Genomic DNA, 19890 nt, shown 5'->3' on the forward strand with positions numbered 1-19890 from the left:
GCCCCAACTCCTCTAGCTGCCGGCCGGCAGATCATGGCGGGCTCACTGCGCATGCCATTTTCTTCCTGGATGAAGAAGTCAGCGGGCCGAAAGGGACGCAGGAGGACCCAGGGACACCGGTAAGTATAACAGGGTCCCCGAATCCCCCTATTTCTCTGTCCTCTGATGTGCGATCACATCAGAGGACAGAGAATTACACATCGCTTTTTTTTTTTTTTTGCGGTCGCCGGTAAACAGTTAATTACCGGCGATCGCAAAACAGGGGTCGGTAAAATCCGACCCCGATCATGTTCTTTGGGGTCTCGGCTACCCCCGGCAGCCGAGATCCCAAAGATCTTCCGGGTGCCAGCCGGCGGGCGCACTGCTCATGTACCCGCCATTTTTTGGCTGGAACAAGATGACGGCCCCCATCGGGGGAGACAGGTGAGTATCGGAGGGCGATCGGGGACCCCATTTCTCTGTCCTCTGATGTGCAATCACATCGGAGGACAGAGAAATTAAATGGGAAATCGCGTTTTTTTTTTTGCTACCGCCGGTAAACGGTTAATTACTGGCGATCGCAACCCGGGGGTCGGTAAAAAATAAACCCTGAATCATGTTCTCTGGGATCTCGGCTACCCCCGGTAACCGAGACCCCAGAGAAAATCCGACTCTGGGGGGCGCTGTTCACTTTAATTAACGGCGCTGTGGTTTAAGTACCCTTAACCTCCGCCGTTAAAAGGCGTCTCGGCGGTCATTAAGGGGTTAAGTCTCCCAGGTTAAGGGGTGTCAATTCTGAGGACATGAAGTGCGTCAGCTAGGCAGAAAAGTGGTCAAGGAAGTGGGTGAGGTTGGGGGACGGATATGACCGCTACTGGTTAAGTGTGACATTTTGCATAGTCTGGCCCAATATAGTACGAACGTGTAGCAAATCAAGCTTGTAGAGTGGGCACAGGTTAAGGACCTCTGGACCCTTCTGCACAGTTTCAAAATGGCTACTAAGATGGTTAGCTCTGATGTTGCCGTCAGCAGCATTACTATTTCAGTTATGTACATGCTGGAGCATGTTTGAATAGTCTGCTGGAGAAGGTGGTGGTCACAGAAGAAGAGGAGGATGTGGAAGTGTTAACAGTATCTCTAAGTTTTGGACTGTCATCGCACAGGCGTGTGACGTGGGAGGGTGGATTACAGCGATCGAGGTGGGCTCATGGTACCAGACAAACTGTTAGTAAAGGTGGAGGATCCGAGGAACAAATGGTGGTGGATGATGTGATGGGCACGCAACAGTCAGGAGATTAAGAGGATAATGATCCCTTCTCTATTGTTTGTGCTTCGCGGGAGGGGTCGGAGGAAGCAAGCTTGACTGTTACCCTGCCACCAACTCACCATGTACTTGGACCTCATGGAAACACCCAACACTTGAGGGCCTTCTTGCTGCACTATCTGCAACATGATTGTTGGCCATATTGTTAAGATTAGAAATATTGCTGTGTACTGGGTTGCCACTGTGTTAGATCCACGGTACATGGGTACATTTTGTCTAATGCTTTACCCTGTTGAAAGGGACGTGCGCATGGTGAAGTATCGAAACATGCTTGTAGACAATCTTGAGTGTTTTTTTCCCAAGGCAGCAATGATGCACACAGTGTACATCGCAGTTACAGACTTCCAACCCCGGGAACGTCAAGTCATCAGCACAAAAACAGTAGCAGTAGTTTGTGACACAGACAGCATGGTGGCTTCGTGGTTAGCACTGCAGCCTTGCAGCACTGGGGTTCTGGGTTCAAATCCAACCAAGGACATCATCTGAAGGAGTTTGTATATTCTCCCCGTGTTTGTGTGGGTTTCTGTCGGGTATTTTGGTTTGCTTCCACACTCCAAAGATATACTGATAAGAAATTTAGATTGTTGAGCTCCAATGGGAACAGTGCCGAAAATGTCTGTGAGGCACTGTGTAATTATTGGCGCTATAAAGGACAGTAAAATAAATATAAAAAAGCAATTTCTGTGAGTTGTTTCACTCATTTTTTAGACAAGCACATGCACCATCACAACAGAGTACAATTCTGACCCATAGTGAACGACTGGAGAAGAAGTTGCACTAATATCTCGCACTCAATATCCATGCTATCTTGGGAGGTTTGGACCCTTTTGCATTTTGGTCTTTAAAAATGTATGAGTGGCATGAGTTTGCCTGTTACACCTTGGAGGTTTTGTCATGCCCAGCAGCCAACGTTCTCTCAGAACGTGTCTTCATCGCTGCTGGTGGTGTCCTGACGGATAAGCTCATCTGGCTGTCCCGTGAAAGAATAGAACACCTAACTTTCATCAAGATGAACAAGTCATTGATCTTCAATGACATTTGCACCCCAGTCACAGACTAGGGAGACTAGACAATGATGATATTTTTAGTGTGGTGCATTGATCTCGCATTATTGCAGTCTGCCAAACCTTTGTCATGGATTTTGTGCCTGCTGTTGCTACTGCTGCTGATTTTGCTAACAAGTTTATGAAATGTGGAGACTCCAAGTTGGGTCTCCATCTGGTTGGCTGCCTGTAGTGGAAGAGGCGTCAAAGCACCATTATACTATTTCTGCTCTGGGGAAATTGATGATGTCTGTAAAGCACTGTGGAATTAATGGCGCTATATAAGTAAGTAAAAGAAATACCGTAAGTAAAATACATTGATGCCACTTTAGTGATGTCTGCCCCTACTGTTTGGAGATGTTTGGACTTCCAGTTGGCTCTCCTTCATGTGTCTTGCCTGAATTTGGCAGGGCTCTCAGACTACCAGGCCTACACCTGTCACTTCTCCACCTGTTACCGATCAATGTGTAAGCTAGAAATGTTTTTTCGGGCTTCTGTCCAATGTTAAAATTTGGCCTGCTGGCTGGACCACACAATTGGCACAAAGGATTTATATATTGAAATGTAGCCTGCTTTCTTAAGCACGCTATTAGTACAAACAATTTAGATTCAGAAATGTGGACTCATGGCTGGAGAAAAACTAGTAGCACAAAATATTTATATTTCTGATATGTAGCCTTGTTTTAGGACCACGGTATTAGCACAAAGAAGTAATATTTTCAAATGTGGACTGCTGCTAGCCCAAAATAATGCCAGCCCAAAATATTTTTCTGCAGAAATGTGGTTTTGTTTCAGGACCACCTTTTTGGCACAAATAATTTTTATTTTCAAATGTGAACTCTTGCCTAGCCCAAAATATTGGTAGCACAAAATATTTTTCTGCAGAAATGTGGCATGCTTTCTGGAGCACGCAAATAGAACAAACAATTTAGATACTCAAATGTGGACTCCTGTCTCAAGCACATTATTAGCATCACAAAAGAGTTTTATGCTGAAATGTGCCCTTGTTTTTCTGGACCACACAATGAACAAAAATAATTGATCTGCTGGAAGCTCGATTTCACAGCCACACAGGACCCTATGTACCTAAACTATTTGACTGACAATCAACCACCTAGATAACTTTCTGACTATACATTAGCAGCAGCAGTAGCGGCCTCTCTGCGCTGTTACACTGACAAAATGTCACCAAAACAACAAGTCCACTCTTGGAGAGGGACATGTGACTTTGCAGCCAATGACACAAGCCCTTGTATCTGGACTTTGTGGATGGTGTGACAGGGTCACTGGCACTGTATGTGAGGGGAGATATGTATCATTGAGATTTCTTTCTTCCGTGATCTAGAAACCTATGCGTTTCTCTCCAGCATGCTATGTGCTGAAGGAGTTAATCAGCCATGATGAGGGTCGGGTTTGTAGGTGAGTAAGTCAGAGATGGGAGGGGCGCCTACTCACCATATCTCCACCTCAAGGGTGTGCCCGGGATGTTAAATGTACAGCCAATTTTTTTTCTCTGTTGTGGTTTGGAGAGGAGAGACTCTAGACGTGGCTCCAGATGGAGCTGAAGACACATGGTGGTCTGAGCGGGCGAACCCCTTAGATATAAGGACTTTGCTGATTTACTGCTGGAATCTCCACACATAGTGAAGAAAAAAAAAAACAAAACAATCTGCTGCTCCTCTAACCTCTCCCCAGCCCCTCCCCTCATCAAACACATCTCTCCTCGCTCATCATTCAGGTGTCACGGGTGTGTCAGATGCAACAGACTGTCGCTCTGCATCTGGTTGGAGGAGGTCTCTGCGTTTGGCATTACAGACGCCTCCTTAAAGGGAGTCTGTCACCCCAAAAATCGTTTATGAGCTGCGGCCATCGGCATCAGGGGCTTATCTACATCATTCTGTAATGCTGTAGATAAGCCCCCAATGTAACCTGAAAGATGAGAAATAAAGGTTATATTATACTCATCCAGGGGCGGTCCCACTGCGGTCCGTGTCCTATGGGTGTCGCGGTCCGGTCCAGCGCCTCCCATCTTCATACGATGACGTCCTCTTCTTGTCTTCTTGCCGCGGCTCCGGCTCAGATGCACTTTGTCTGGCCTGTTGAGGGCAGAGCATAGTACTGCAGTGCGCAGGTGCCGCGAAAGGTCAGAGAGGTCCTGCGCACTGCAGTACTTTGCTGTGCCCTCAACAGGGCAGACAAAGTACGTCTGCGCCGGAGCCGCAGCAAGAAGACAAGAAGAGGACGTCGTCATATGAAGATGGGAGGCGTTGGACCGGACCGCGACACCATCTGACCTGGACCGCCCCTGGGTGAGTATAATATAACCTTTATTTCTCATCTTTCAGGTTACATCGGGGGCTTATCTACAGCATTCTGTAATGCTGTATATAAGCTCATGATGCCGGTGGCCGCAGCTCATATACGATTTTGGGGGTGACAGACTCCCTTTAACCCCTTCATGACCTTGGGATTTTCTGTTTTTCCGTGTTCGTTTTTTGCTCACCTTCTTCCCAGAGCCATAACTTTTTTATTTTTCAGTCAATATGGCCATGTGAGGGCTTATTTTTTGGCGAAACAAGTTGTACTTTTGAACGACATCGTTGGTTATAGCATGTCGTGTACTAGAAAGCGGGCAAAAAATTCCAAGTGCGGTGAAATTGCAAAAAAAGTGCAATCCCACACTTGTTTTTTGATTGGCTTTTTTACTAGGTTCACTAAATGCTAAAACTGACCTGCCGTTATGATTCTCCAGGTCATTTCGAGTTTATAGACACCAAACATGTCTAGGTTCTCTTTTATCTAAGTGGTGAAAAAAAATTCCAAACTTTGCTGAAAAAAAAAAGAAAATTGCGCCATTTTCCTATACCCATAGCGTCTCCATTTTTCGTGATCTGGGGTCGGGTGAGGGCTTATTTTTTGCATGCTGAGCTGACGTTTTTATTGATAGCATTTTGGTGCAGATACTTTCTTTTGATCGCCCGTTATTGCATTTTAATGCAATGTCGCGGCAACCAAAAAAAGTAATTCTGGCGTTTCTAATTTTTTTCTCACTACGCCGTTTAGCGATCAGGTTAATCCTTTTTTTTATTGATAGATTGGGCGATTTCTGAACGCGGCGATGCCAAATATGTGTAGGTGTGATTTTTTTATTATTGATTTATTTTGAATGGGGCAAAAGGGTGGTGATTTAAACTTTTATATATATTTTTTTTTTTCACATTTTTTTAACTTTTTTTTTTTTTTTTTACTTTTGCCATGCTTCAATAACCTCCTTGGGAGGCTAGAAGCTCACACCACTCGATCGGCTCTGCTATATAGCAGTGATCATCAGATCACTGCTATGCAGCAGAAATGCAGGTGTGCTATGAGCGCCAACCACAGGGGGAGCTCACAGCAGGCCGGCATCAGTAACCATAGAGGTCTCAAGGACCTCTATGGTTACCATTATGACGCATCGCTGACCCCCGATCATGTGACGGGAGTCGGCGATGCGCTCATTTCCGGACGCCCGCCGTCACATTTCACCCGCCGCTATTGCTAGCACATGTCAGCTGTTCAAAACAGCTGACATGTCCCGGCTTTGATGCGGGCTCACCGCCGGAGCCCTGCATCAAAGTGCGGTATCTGACCTCCGACGTACTATCCCATCCGAGGTCAGAAAGCGGTTAATCCTTCTAACTCTTGGATCTATTGGCAACCTCCCTCCAGCTGTAGTTGACACACCTAGACCTGGGTGTTTATAGACTCTAGACTGCTGCAGCGAGTCACCGGTGATATTCACATTTTTCCCTTGTGAAGGCTTGGAGCTATAGCAGTCGGCTAATTTCCCGTTTTTAGCTGTTTGAAGATGTTCGGTATTACCTCTGAGTCTACTCAAGCTAATTTCATTCCCCTTGTCTGTCTACCCTTTTGTCTTTAATTTACAGTGGGGACTGACCAGTACGAATCCCACCCCCTCACTATGTATCTCTAGGGAAATACAGGCTTAGGTTTCCTGCTCGACGATTTGTGAGGAACCAATTAAGGGACGGTAGGTTGTTATTAAATCTGCCTAGGGGTCTCCAATCACCCTTCCCCTATTGTCTGGGCTTCCTTCCCTCATTCCTTCGTGTTACACTTAGTCTTTCTCACACTGTGCGTGACATTTGGTAGAAAAGTGATCATGTAACGAACTTTGGCCTAGTTTTGTCGATGTTTAGTAAAAATGCTCTGGTGTTGGAACACAAATTTGAATGTGCTACGTTTGTGCCAAACGTGAGATTGGCGAACGTTCTCTGAACAAGTTCGCTCTTCTCTAGTTGTAAAATGATAAAATTTTACCCTTGCATTTGTATCCACATAACTCCATCCTCAAAATATAAAAGTAAGATATGATCATGATGATCAGCTTAGTTAAGGAGTGCAAGCAATTTTATTTATGTTTTTTTTTTTTTCCGCTTGTCTATGTATCATCAACTATTCTTGCTAGGTTTAATGCTAGTCCAAAAGTAGAGATGGTCTCGCCCTCCTGTCTGTATGTCATTCTAAAAGTGGAGGGATTTGTGTATTGGCAGTAGTTATGTATCACTCTAAAAACAGGAATAGTCAGTTGCTGCACTGTGCAAATCTAATGAGAGTAATGTCCTCCCCGGGCAGTTTGATGCCATCTGGGCAGCATGGTGGCTCAGTGGTTAGCACTGCAGTCTTTCAGCGCTGGGGTCCTGGGTTCAAATCCTACCAAGGACAACATCTGCAAAGAGTTTGTGTGTTCTCCCCATGGTTGCTTGGGTTTCCTCCGCGTTCTCTGGTTTCCTCCCACACGCCAACGACATACGGATATGGAATTTAGATAGTGAGCCCCAATCGGGACAGCAATGATTGTCTATAAAGCGCTGTTGAATTAATGGTGCTATGTAAGTGAGTAAAATGAATAAATTAAAATAAAATCTGATCTTGTGGGTGATGCAATCTGCCATTTTGTATGGCCTTCATGAAGGAGAGGGTTTTAATGCACAGATATCTTTTGTGCCAGGTTAACACCAATGGTTTTATCTACCAGTCCTATATGAGAAGGGGATAGTTGCTTGTTTTGATGGTTTTCTATCACTGTAGATGTATCAATATCCTGCATAAAAATGAATGAATAAATCATAGATTTCCCACAATACCAACTCTGTGCTAGCCTTCAACAGCTCACAGTGTCATCATCAAAGATCAGCAAGTTATCACCTATTCTGTGGATTATCTGCTCTTTTGGGAATAAACCTTGAAAAAAAACCTGCGCACCCGGTGGCTGGCTTTTTTTGTATAAACAATTTTCATTACTCAACCTCCCACAACGCTGCAGCCACTCAGTGAGTTCAGCGGCTCTGCGCTAGTTGATAGGCTCAGTGATAGGCTGTAGCACCGCAGACAGTTTCATACACCTGGAGCAGTGGCGGAGACTGAGCACTGGACCAAGGGAGGGTGAGTAAATTATTATTTTTTTTTTTTTAAAGGTACTGAGATTTTTTTTAAATCAGAAATTATTCCCAAATGAGCAGATTATCCACAGAATAGATGATGACTTCCTGATCTCTGAGGTCTGACCGCTTGGATCCTCACTGATCACGTTGCACTGTTGCTATTGGGTAATGCGTTTTAGTCCCTAATCTGGACCTTTGTCAGGCATAAATATTGTCTGATGATGCCTAATGACTATACAGCTGTGGAAACATAACTTTTGGATGAAGGAGTATGCCTGGTATTGATCTGGTATGAGCGGTATCCCATTATAAATGCAATGTCTGACCATTCTAAACAAGTCTAAATAATCCTCTTGCGCTACTTCTATATGGCAATTCGACCATAGTGTAAAACAGTAAATCTTTTTTTATTGTGTCCAGTGTATTCTACTTCCTTGGATAAATAAAACGGTGCTTTAAAAGCAACTAAAATCCATAAACCGTTCTCCTTCCATCGGCGATATAGGAACCATGTCATTTATGGATTTTATTCGGTTTTAATGTGCTTTTATTTAACTATGTAAGTAAAATACATCGGACATAATTTTCAAATCTTTACTGTTTTACTCCATGGTCAGATGTCTATCTGTCTTGTAGAGCAGTTCGATAACGTAGTTATTGTGACTCTCTCGGGGATCTGTTAAGGAAATTAATGATTTCCATGAGTTTCTTACTGTTTTCCTGGGCTCCAAAATAGGAAACATCTCCTAGGATATGGCTCAGAGGTGTGTGCTGTCCCTACTGATTTCACTCCCACTGCAGATTAGTGTGTAGTGTTTCCAATGAAAACAAGACCCCTTTCAGCTAACATTGGAAAGAACCCCTCAGTCAATGGCAGGGCCGGCGTTTGGCACAGGCAGACCAGGCAGGCGCCTGGGGCCCCCACCTAGAAAGGGGGCCCCCTGCCTCTGCAGCCCCTGTATGAAGTGCCCAGAGGGTGTACAGCAGTGCTGTGCATTGCTCTGTTGTTCTGAAATGCCTCTCCCAAACCCCCCTTGAGACCCCCTCAGTGCTGTGATTTACTCACTGTGGTCCCGGAGCTTTGTGCTGTTTGCTGTAGGATCAGGTTTCACAGTCACATACAGCAGCCATCAGCATGGGCTCTGACCAGTCATTAAATCATTGCTTGTAACCTGACAGGGCGACCTCCTGTCACTACTGTCTGGATGACACAAGACAGGAATATTGTCTGCTGAATCAGGGCATTTATTATATAGAAATAAATTAATTCCCACTTGAAATAATAAGGGTAAACCATACACATATATAGTACAGGTGTGCATAGGAATCAGCGTTTTTGGTGCATTTTTTTTTGCAGCCAAAGCCTGCTCTCTTGGCAGTAAAAACACTGCTTTCAAAACACCCATTTTTACCCTTCGCCATGACAGCACCCACTGGAGAGATAGGGATCCGCCCCAAGGAACAGGAAACCTACAGAGACATAAAAGGGGGCGGTCCCCCTCTCCTCCTCAGTTTAGGTTTCCTGTTCCCAGGGGACAGGATCTCTGGATTCTTCGAACTACAGGCATACCTGGGCTACACGCATCCGCCTGTGCGGTGTCCACGAGAACGGCAGGGGATGCAGTCCAGAAGCAGCGTCGGGGGAGATTCCGCTAGACGGCTCCCCCCTCGTCTGGCCGGCATATGGAACGCATGGTCCGGGAGGCTGCTCGATTCCACAGGCATTGCGGCAGATGTGCGGCCCTAAAAGGAGCTCCAAACGCGGACCGCCAGGTATGAGGTCCGAGTTCTGAGGCACAGCTGCAGCGGCAGCCGGCACACCGCTCCATAGCGCAGGCCGGACAAAGATGGCGGCGGCGCGTGCGTGGTGGTGGGGAAAACATCCCCATACTGCCCCGGGGCCGGTGAGCACTTCCGGGTCACCCACACAGCGGTGAGGGAAAGCGCGGTTTCGCGCATGCGCAGTACACCGCTGTGGGGAAGAAGAAAAAAAAAAAAAAAAAATTGATTGAGACCGGATCTTGGCCTATAAAAAGGGGGAAGTTGCAAACGCACAGGCGATGCAACATGTCGTCCCCAGGCAAAACTGTGGACCCAGCAGGTGAGCCAGCCAGCAGAAGGTCCTCAGATGCCAGCCACAGGAGTGAGACCAAGGATTCAAGATCCAGAAAGTCGCAGCCTCCTATTTCGGTACCGTACAGCTTCACTGGGTGAGTGTGATTTCCCCTCTGCCTATAAAGCTGACACCCTTTTCCACAAATGTCTTCTTCTCCCAGGCCAAAAAGAGACAGAAATCTAAGCACAAGCAATGTGCGTTATGTGACGAGCCTCTCCCAGATTCCCACCCCAAAAAACTCTGCAATCAGTGTATGGCGGAAACAATGCAGAGTCCATCTATGTCGGTCACAGATATACGGGCCATAATTAGAGAGGAGTTACAGGCCATCTCACAAGCCAGTACCCCCCCTAAAAAATCCGGGAAAGAAAAGGCTATATCCAGCTCTGAGTCCGAGGAGGAAGGCGTTATCCACTCAGACTCCTCGCAGGCGTCATCCTCTTCCTCAACACATTCCGACCTTGAGGGTCGAGCTTGTTTTCCTCTTGATGGGGTGGACAACCTAGTAAAGTCCATCAGGAATACTATAGGTTGTGAGGATACAAAAGACGACCAAACTGCACAAGACATCATGTTTGCAGGGTTGGCGGAGAGGAAGAGAAGAGCATTCCCAGTAATTCCGGCGGTTAAGGCTCTGATAAAGAGGGAGTGGGAGAAACAGGACCAGAGAGGTTTTCTCCCGTCAGCCTCCAAAAGGAAGTACCCCTTTAATGATGAGGAGTTAATTTCATGGACTAAAATCCCTAAGGTGGACGCTGCAGTCGCCTCCACCTCAAAACAGTCAGCCCTACCAGTCGAGGATGCGGGCCTACTTTCTGATCCTCTAGATCGGAAGGCAGAATCGTCACTGAAACGATCATGGGAGGCTTCCACGGGCATATTTAAGCCATCAATTGCCAGCACGTGCACAGCTAGATCCATGCTTGTGTGGATTGATCAGCTGGATCAACAAATCGAACAGGGGGTCTCCAGACAAAAATTGCGGGATGCGATACCACTAATTAGAGGTGCAGCAGCATTCATGGCCGATGCTTCAGCTGACTCTCTTCGCCTTGCAGCAAGGTCAGCCGGTCTAATTAATAATGCCAGACGTGCGTTATGGATGAAGAGCTGGAAGGGGGATACGCAGTCAAAGGCTAAGATCTGCGCTATTCCGTGTGAGGGTGAGTTTTTGTTTGGGAAAGCATTAGACGAGATCCTCAAAAAAGCAAAAGAGAGGAAAAAAGCCTTCCCTGACCCCTCAATTCCTTTCTATAGGAAGACCTTTAGGAAGAGGCCGTTCGGGAAAAGAACACAAAATGAAAGATCGTCACGATGGGCCACAAGAGAGGGAAAACAGGGTGGCACTATGTTCAAAAGCCCCCCCTTCCGTAGAGACAACAAATTCTGAAACACCAGACACCCCAGTAGGGGGCAGGTTAAAATTTTTCTTTCCCCAATGGCGAAAAATCACGTCAAGTTCCTGGGTGCTAAATATTATTAAGGAAGGAATGAAAATAGAATTCCTCCAAATTCCCCATGATTCCTTTATTTTAACAGCCCTTTCCTCACCAGTGCAACAGAAGGCCCTTGAGCTGGAAATTAGAAGTCTTATAGTTAAAAATGTTTTAGTTAGGGTGCCAAAGGGACAAGAGGGTAAAGGGTTCTACTCTCCGTTATTTTTAATCCCTAAACCCGATGGTTCATTTCGAACAATTATAAATCTTAAAAAACTCAATACGTTTATTAAAAATTATACGTTTAAAATGGAGTCAATTAGATCGGCCATTAAGCTCCTTTTTCCAAATTGTAGAATGGGCGGCATTGATTTAAAAGATGCCTACTACCATCTCCCTATCCATAGTAGGTATCAAAAATACTTAAGAGTGGCAGTAACTCTTGAGGGGGAGATTCATCATTTCCAGTATACAGCCATGCCCTTCGGTCTCTCCACGGCACCCAGGATCTTCACGAAGGTAATGTTAGAAGTAATGGCCTACCTTCGCCAGAGAGACACATTAATCATTCCCTACTTAGATGATTTTTTAGTTGTAGGAAATTCATCCCTTCAGTGTGCGGAACGATTAGCTGACACTGTCTCGTCCTTAGAAAGCCTGGGCTGGATCGTCAACTATAAAAAATCCAGACTCACCCCACTTTCCCTTCAGACATTTTTGGGATTTAGTCTAGATTCCATAAAGCAAAAATGTCTACTTCCCCAAGAAAAAATATCTCTTATACAGGGTAAAGTTGTGGCGGCCATTCACAAACCTCAAATGTCCCTGAGAGCAGGAATGTCCTTGCTAGGATCCCTCTCCTCCTGTACTCCAGCCGTTCAGTGGGCACAACTTCATACCCGAACATTACAACATCAGATACTTCGGGAACAGAGAAAATTTCTGGGGCACCTTGAATCGAAAATAACTTTATCCGAGAAAGTCTTATCCTCCTTAGAATGGTGGCTAAATAAAGACAACCTAGCGGGGGGTGTCCCTTGGGTAATATCACCATCCCACACGATAACTACGGACGCTAGTCCCCACGGGTGGGGCGCACACATGGGAGATAGATTCTGCCAGGGAACCTGGGATAAGAATGAAGATTTATATTCATCAAACCTAAAAGAATTAAATGCGGTAAACTATGCACTGCGTCAATTTCTCCCACAGCTACGAGGAAGCCACGTCCGAATCTGTTCAGACAACACTACGACAGTGGCGTATTTAAACAAACAAGGCGGCACAAGATCAGACGCTCTAATGTCTTCCGCAAACAGTACCTTAATCCTGGCCGAAAAGCATCTGTTGTCCCTCTCGGCAGTCCACATCAAAGGAGAGGACAATCAACAAGCGGACTTCCTAAGTCGACACACTCTTCATCAAGGAGAATGGTGTCTCAATCCTTACATTTTCCACAAGATAACATTGTTATGGGGCAAACCCCAAATAGACCTGTTTGCTACAAAACAAACAAGTCCACAAATTCGCATCTCGGTCCCGTGCAGATCACCCGGACATTCTAGATGCTCTTCAAACACCATGGCAATTCAAGCTGGCGTATGCTTTCCCTCCGATAATTCTGCTTCCACAAGTAATACGGAAAATCAGGGAAGAGCAGGCCAGGATAATACTAATAGCGCCATTCTGGCCCAAGAGACCATGGTTCTCGTGCCTGCGGTCGATGTCGGTGACGGATCCTTGGGTCCTTCCCTCAATCCCAAACCTTCTCTCCCAGGGACCTTTCTTCCACCCTCAGGTGGACAGCCTCCACCTGACGGCCTGGAATTTGAAAGGCAGATATTAAATTCCAGGGGGTTTTCAAAGGGCCTAATTGATACACTCCTGCTTAGCAGGAAACCATCTACAACAAAAATTTACACCAAAGTATGGAAGAAGTTTCTTCAGTTCCATACTAGTTCAAACCCCTCTGAAGTCCCAATAAAATCTGTACTAGAATTTCTGCAGAAAGGGAAAGAGTTAGGTCTCTCAGTTAATACACTAAAGGTCCAGGTGTCCTCTCTGGGTGCCCTCTATGGCCATAATATTGCTGGTAATAAATGGGTATCCCGCTTCATCACGGCCTGTGAACGAGTTACTCCTATCCACATACCTAGAGTAGCTCCGTGGGATCTAAACCTAGTCTTAGACTCTCTAACAGAATCTCCGTTTGAGCCTATAGACACAGCATCTTTAAAACACTTGTCGTTAAAAACAGCCTTCTTAGTAGCCTTAACATCGGCTAGAAGAGTCAGCGACATTCAGGCCTTGTCGATAGATCAACCTTACCTTCTCACATTTCATGACAGACTAATCTTAAAACCGGACCCCCTATACCTTCCTAAGGTAGCAGGGAAGTTCCACAGGTCACAGGAGATACATCTTCCTACTTTCTTTAAAGACCCCTCTACTCCTGAAGAACAAAAATTCCATACTCTAGACGTCAGGAGAGTAGTTTTGCAATATATTGAGAAAACTAGTAGTTGGAGGCAGAGTAGGGCTCTGTTCATATCCTTCCAGGGCAAAAAGAAAGGATATGGAGTCACAAGAGCAACATTATCCAGGTGGATAAGAGACGCTATCCGGTTGGCCTATTCCATGAAAAATGAAGAACCTCCGGAGGGCATCAAAGCACACTCCACCAGAGCCATGGCTTCTTCCTGGGCCGAAAAAGGGAACGTGCCAATCGAAGATATATGTAAGGCTGCAACTTGGTTGGCTCCTTCCACTTTCTATAATCACTACAGGCTCGACCTGTCTTCCGACTCTGACCTACACTTTGGCAGGACTATCCTCAGCACGGTGGTCCCCCCCTAGGTGTTGGTCTCTGGAAATCTCTCCAGTGGGTGCTGTCATGGCGAAGGGTAAATAGCCGGATTACTTACGGTAATGCTCTTTTAATGAGTCCATGACAGCACCCAGTCACATCCCTCCCTAATAAAAGCCAATGTAATTACTTCTATGAAGTTTATATTCTGATGATACATTGTGATGATTGACTAACACTGGCGGTCCTCCGGGTACTCTGAAATTAAACTGAGGAGGAGAGGGGGACCGCCCCCTTTTATGTCTCTGTAGGTTTCCTGTTCCTTGGGGCGGATCCCTATCTCTCCAGTGGGTGCTGTCATGGACTCATTAAAAGAGCATTACCGTAAGTAATCCGGCTATTTTAGGTTATGTGCAGAGGATCCGGAAATGGCAGCCCTTTGGATGCAGCGGACATGTGCGGTGTCCAAAGTGCTGCCATGTTTTTAACAGAGGTGATTCCGCATGTGTTCATTGATCTGTGCGGAATCCCTGCGTCCTATACATTGCAGGGGTGAGATTTCTCTTGAGGAGACTCGCGTCCACGCCATATAAATTGACATGCTGCAGCCTGAACAGACGCGCCCCATGTCCGTCTCCGCGGGTGAGATGTGGGTGTCAGTGCACGCATAGTAGAAATGGAATTTCTTGAAATCCCATCCACTATACTGTAACATCTGGCCGCTGCGGGTTGGACGCTGTACAAGTACACAGCAGCCGACCCGCAGTGTTTACTGTGTGCACACACCCTTAGAGCTTTTGCTGTTTGTTTTTTACAGTATGCATTTTGTCTACAGTACATGTTTAATAAAGTTAGTGTTATTCACAAAAAACACAGCGAAAAACAACGTTGCAACATTTGCAGCATTTTTTAAACTTTTTCATTGCTTTCTACGGGTGAAAAAAATTGCTGAAAGAAGTGACATGCTGCAGATTTAAAAAACACTGCAGTTGTGAAATTCAGTCAACGGAAAATAAAAGGGTGTGCAGGAAATTTCTGAAAATCTCAGTTTTTTTGCTTGTGCTGTAAACTTATTATTTGCAGAAGAAAGAGCTTCACAAATTTTGCATATGAACATGGCGAAAAGCTGCTTTTCAAAGTGCCAGCAGTGACCCTGCATACAGCTAATAGTGGCAGACCCGTTGGCCGAAATAAGGCCCCTAAATATGGGGGCCACAGTGCAATGTTATCATTTGGGGCCCCCACTTTAAATTTTTGCCTAGGGCCCCACTTTGTCTAAAACCGGCCCTGGTCAATGGCACTATCACTCTCCAGCATGGCTCTGTTTGAGAAGAGTTTCATCCATTGCCAGCTCCCAAAACTAACACCAAAAATATCCAATATCTATATTTTGTAATGTAGAATATACAGCTGCTCCTTCTTGTAACTTCTGCTATTGCATCTTTCATAAATCCATACCATACAACACACCTAGAAAACCCCTTTTCCTTCCATAGATGTTCTGTGTTATGGAGGAGTGATTCTATTACTTTCCCCTTAATATCGTGACTGATATCATTTCTTTCTGCCTTTCCAATACAATATTCCCACTTGCCATGTAAGAATGAGCAGCTGTCTGCTTTCCCCAGAGCCTTTCTGGCTGCTGTAATTTTACATCTTTAGGATTCCTCATTCTGCTTATTTCTAAGAACTGTTTTGTGCATGTGGACAAGTCTTAAAAAGCGAGGCTGAGCCAAACTGTTATGGAGTGATACAAACATCAGCAGAAATACTTTCCATTTGGATTCTCCATCATTTGTTCCTTAACGTGTATTAAAAGCTCGGGAAAGAACAACTTGTTCTCCTGTGATGCTGCGACATCTGGGAATATCATGAAGGATCTTCCTAGATCTACTGGAATCCTTTTTTGGGGTCCATAAGAAGAGCGGATATGAACAGCATGTGTTGAATTATGTAAAAGGTTGTGTCCAGGAAATGTTTATGAAACTCATATGGCTGACTATCCATTTGTTCATCTTTCTATATCATATGTGTCACATATCTGTCTATGCAGCATGTTGTGCCCCCTCTGCATCTGTCCTCACTATCCTGTTTAGGATTGCCCTAAACGCACCACTTCTTTTGCAATCTTCAGTAATTATGGGTTGGCAAAATTTGGTTCCATCTGCATGGGGGGTGGGGAATTTTTAGATGCTGCCCTTAGCATTGAATCAGATTTTTTTTCTCTTTATTTTTATATAGAAGATGTGTAAATGCTGCCAGCTGACCTTGGAAATATTATTCTCACCCCCTCACTCAGTCAGTTGAGTCCTAGACAAACCTCATGTCTGACGAGTAAAACCTTTTTATTAGTTGGATAGATGCATGCCACGCAAGGGAGTCTCAAACTTGTTTGGGCAAATACTGCTGACTAAATGAGGTATTAATGAACATGGCAAAATCTGCTTCATCTGCGGTCGTCTCTTTATGTCAGAGCCAGATGATAGGTTTAATTTACCCAATATTTGAATGAGTAAGCAAAGTTTTTGACAACTGCACAATCCCAGTGCCTTTGTCAGCATAGCTAATGGTTGAATAAAATGTATAGAATCAGTCATTTCTGTCAGAAAAAGCTTTTGTACAGGTAGAAATAGAAAATGCAATCTGACTTCAGGCTGTTACTATAGTAGTAGTGTAAACACAATAAAAAGATCTCACTCTGCTCCCAAATCTGCACCGATAATCCCATAACTCCGTTTAATCCAGAATCCCCTGATTGTCTGCCAAGTGCATCTATAACATTTTACCGAACGCCAGAAACTGATTTATGGATGATTTTTGATCATTTATAATGATGTACAGTATGTGCTACTTGCTTTGCCAATTCATGTCATGGCTATTGACACCACAGGCATGGATATTTCTAAGGTAGTAGGTGCAGGAGATATTGCAACTGGATGGAGGAAATCTCATGTAACGTGTAGGAATAAAATAAAACTATGGCAGTGGTACAGGTAACGGGAACTGTACAGAAAAGGTGTCCATGGTGTAAATGAAGCTTCTATACACTGTATACTCCAGACATGTACATTTCTAATATATACAGTATAAACTAATAATTCCTCACCATTTCAAGGCTAATCCTGGCTGTAAGTGAATGGAAACTTTTATTGTTTACATTTTCAGATTAAAAACTGGTAGAGAGACTGAAGTTGGCCATACCCCTTTGAGGCTTGTCATTTGTTCTACAGCGTCTTCCCTTACTATACAGATGCACGCTGGACTCTGCATGTGTTGTAAAATAATCTAATGCAAAACACCTCATATGTCCAGTGAGAACAAAGAATTGAGCATTTTGAAAGCATGCCCAATATCTGCCACCTGAAACACACATCACTCATCAAGGCAAACCGCAAAACCTCCTGTCATGGACCCCAGGCTGAAAGTTCCTACCTGCTCTGATGAATTGTAACATACTTTCAACCACTTAAAGGCATTTTTGAGGATTACAATATCCCTAGGCAGTGACTAATATTAGATCTGTGTGTCTATGACAGTCCCCATGGATCAGATGTTTGTAACTTCTGCAGTGGATGGTTGTGATCAGTGAGCTTTGTTTCCTATTCGATTCAATGGGGAGGTTAACGGTATTACCTGAGTACAGAGCTCTGCTGTCCGGCTCCATACACTGCTGCTCATAGCTGGAGGTAGTACCTGAGTGCAGAGCTCTTCTGTCCGGCTCCGTACACTGCTGTCCTTGGCTGGAGGTAGTACCTGAGTACAGAGCTCTGCTGTCCGGCTCCATACACTGCTGTCCATAGCTGAAGGTAGTACCTGAGTACAGAGCTCTTCTGTCCAGCTTCATACACTGCTGTCCATAGCTGGAGGTAGTACCTGAGTACAGAGCTCTGCTGTCCGGCTCCATACACTGCTGTCCATAGGTGGAGGTAGTACCTGAGTACAGAGCTCTGCTGTCCGGCTCCATACACTGCTGTCCATAGGTGGAGGTAGTACCTGAGTACAGAGCTCTTCTGTCCAGCTTCATACACTGCTGTCCATAGCTGGAGGTAGTACCTGAGTACAGAGCTCTGCTGTCCGGCTCCATACACTGCTGTCCATAGGTGGAGGTAGTACCTGAGTACAGAGCTCTGCTGTCCGGCTCCATACACTGCTGTCCATAGCTGAAGGTAGTACCTGAGTACAGAGCTCTTCTGTCCAGCTTCATACACTGCTGTCCATAGCTGGAGGTAGTACCGGAGTACAGAGCTCTTCTGTCCGGCTCCGTACACTGCTGTCCATAGGTGGAGGTAGTACCTGAGTACAGAGCTCTGCTGTCCGGCTCCATACACTGCTGTCCATAGCTGAAGGTAGTACCTGAGTACAGAGCTCTTCTGTCCAGCTTCATACACTGCTGTCCATAGCTGGAGGTAGTACCTGAGTACAGAGCTCTTCTGTCTGGCTTCATACACTGCTGTCCATAGCTGGAGGTAGTACCTGAGTACAGAGCTCTGCTGTCCGGCTCCATACTGCTGTCCATAGCTGGAGTAGCTAGCAACTGATCCACGTGGGTTGCCTCTTGTTCCAAGGACGGGATAACCACTGTAATCAGAGCAAAGTTTTCCGACACTGAATGTCCATAAGAAAGTTTTGGTCCACAGGCGGGAATCAATGCTGTATGTTCATTGTAATTTGTGTTTTATGATCAACACTGTATATGTGAATGTTTATTAAAAGGCTGAGCTCACATCAGTTTTGTCAATTAAAGTTTTCTGTTCTTTTAGTAAAAAGAGAGGAAGAGCCCCACAGACACTATTGACTTATACAAGGCTTCATCATAGAGTCCATTGCATTATTGGGAAAATTAGCGTGTTGCAAATGTGATGTAATTTGCAGCAGAGCGTTGAGCACAGATGTGAGCTCAGCTGACGTTGCCAGACTCCAGTAGTTTAGTGTCCCCAGCACCAATTCTGGACATTGGACCTATTTGGATAGACCCAGTAATGTAGAAGATTATTTATTCTGTTATTCCAGCCCACAAGCGTGCAATGTCCTTCTGGGTCTGCTATCAAATACCGAATACAGTATTACTGTTGTTATAGTCAACACTTGCTTTAATAATTATATGTTATTCTGATTTTATCTGACTTGTATTTGTGGTTTTTTTTTCTCAGCTGTTGAATCGGAAGGACAAGACCACTTTTGATAAATTAGATTACCTGCTCTCAAAGGAGGATAATTACAAGCGGACGAGAGAGTACATCCGAAGCTTAAAGATGGTCCCATCCATCCCGTATTTAGGTAGGTTAGACTCTTTTGTAGATGAGTGCTTCCTTACTCCACCGTTGATAAGTTATTACAGGCTTATTAAGCATGATAGAAATGAGATCTGCTCAGCTCCTCATTTATCATGTGAACTCTTACAGGTCATCTCATAGCTCTCTGTATTGTTATGTATTCAGCTCCTGCATCTATACAATGATGTCTTGGTCAGTAAAAATTTGTACATTTAACAGGCTGTTATTAATAAATAATACCTAGCTGAGTTTGTTTAATCTGGATTTTCCCTAGCTGAAGGTTACTGTGATTTTGGGTACAGTTATTTCGGTACATTATGTTCTAGGGATGGGATGCGTGAGTTTCTCACATCTGACACATCTTCTACACAACAATCCTGCCGGGTGCGGTATCGCAGATGTACATGCAAGTGGTGCGACTGAATAGTCAAGTGATGGTTATTTACCACCTCATATAAATGCTCATTTC

The 19890-nt window shown here is 44.9% G+C and overlaps 1 protein-coding gene across 33 annotated transcripts in view; it reads left to right on the forward strand.

Annotated features, from left to right (window-relative positions):
• RALGPS1 (Ral GEF with PH domain and SH3 binding motif 1) overlaps positions 1 to 19890 on the forward strand; it is a 1054187-nt gene that overhangs the window by 472189 nt on the left and 562108 nt on the right. For all 33 annotated transcript variants that reach the window (XM_077284283.1, XM_077284266.1, XM_077284294.1 and 30 more), the window contains one exon: positions 19299 to 19425. In XM_077284283.1, coding sequence (XP_077140398.1) covers positions 19299 to 19425 — 127 coding nt within the window. The remainder of the gene's footprint in view (positions 1 to 19298; positions 19426 to 19890) is intronic.

This window comes from Ranitomeya variabilis, chromosome 2, assembly GCF_051348905.1.
Source record: "Ranitomeya variabilis isolate aRanVar5 chromosome 2, aRanVar5.hap1, whole genome shotgun sequence".
Lineage (NCBI taxonomy): Eukaryota > Metazoa > Chordata > Amphibia > Anura > Dendrobatidae > Ranitomeya > Ranitomeya variabilis.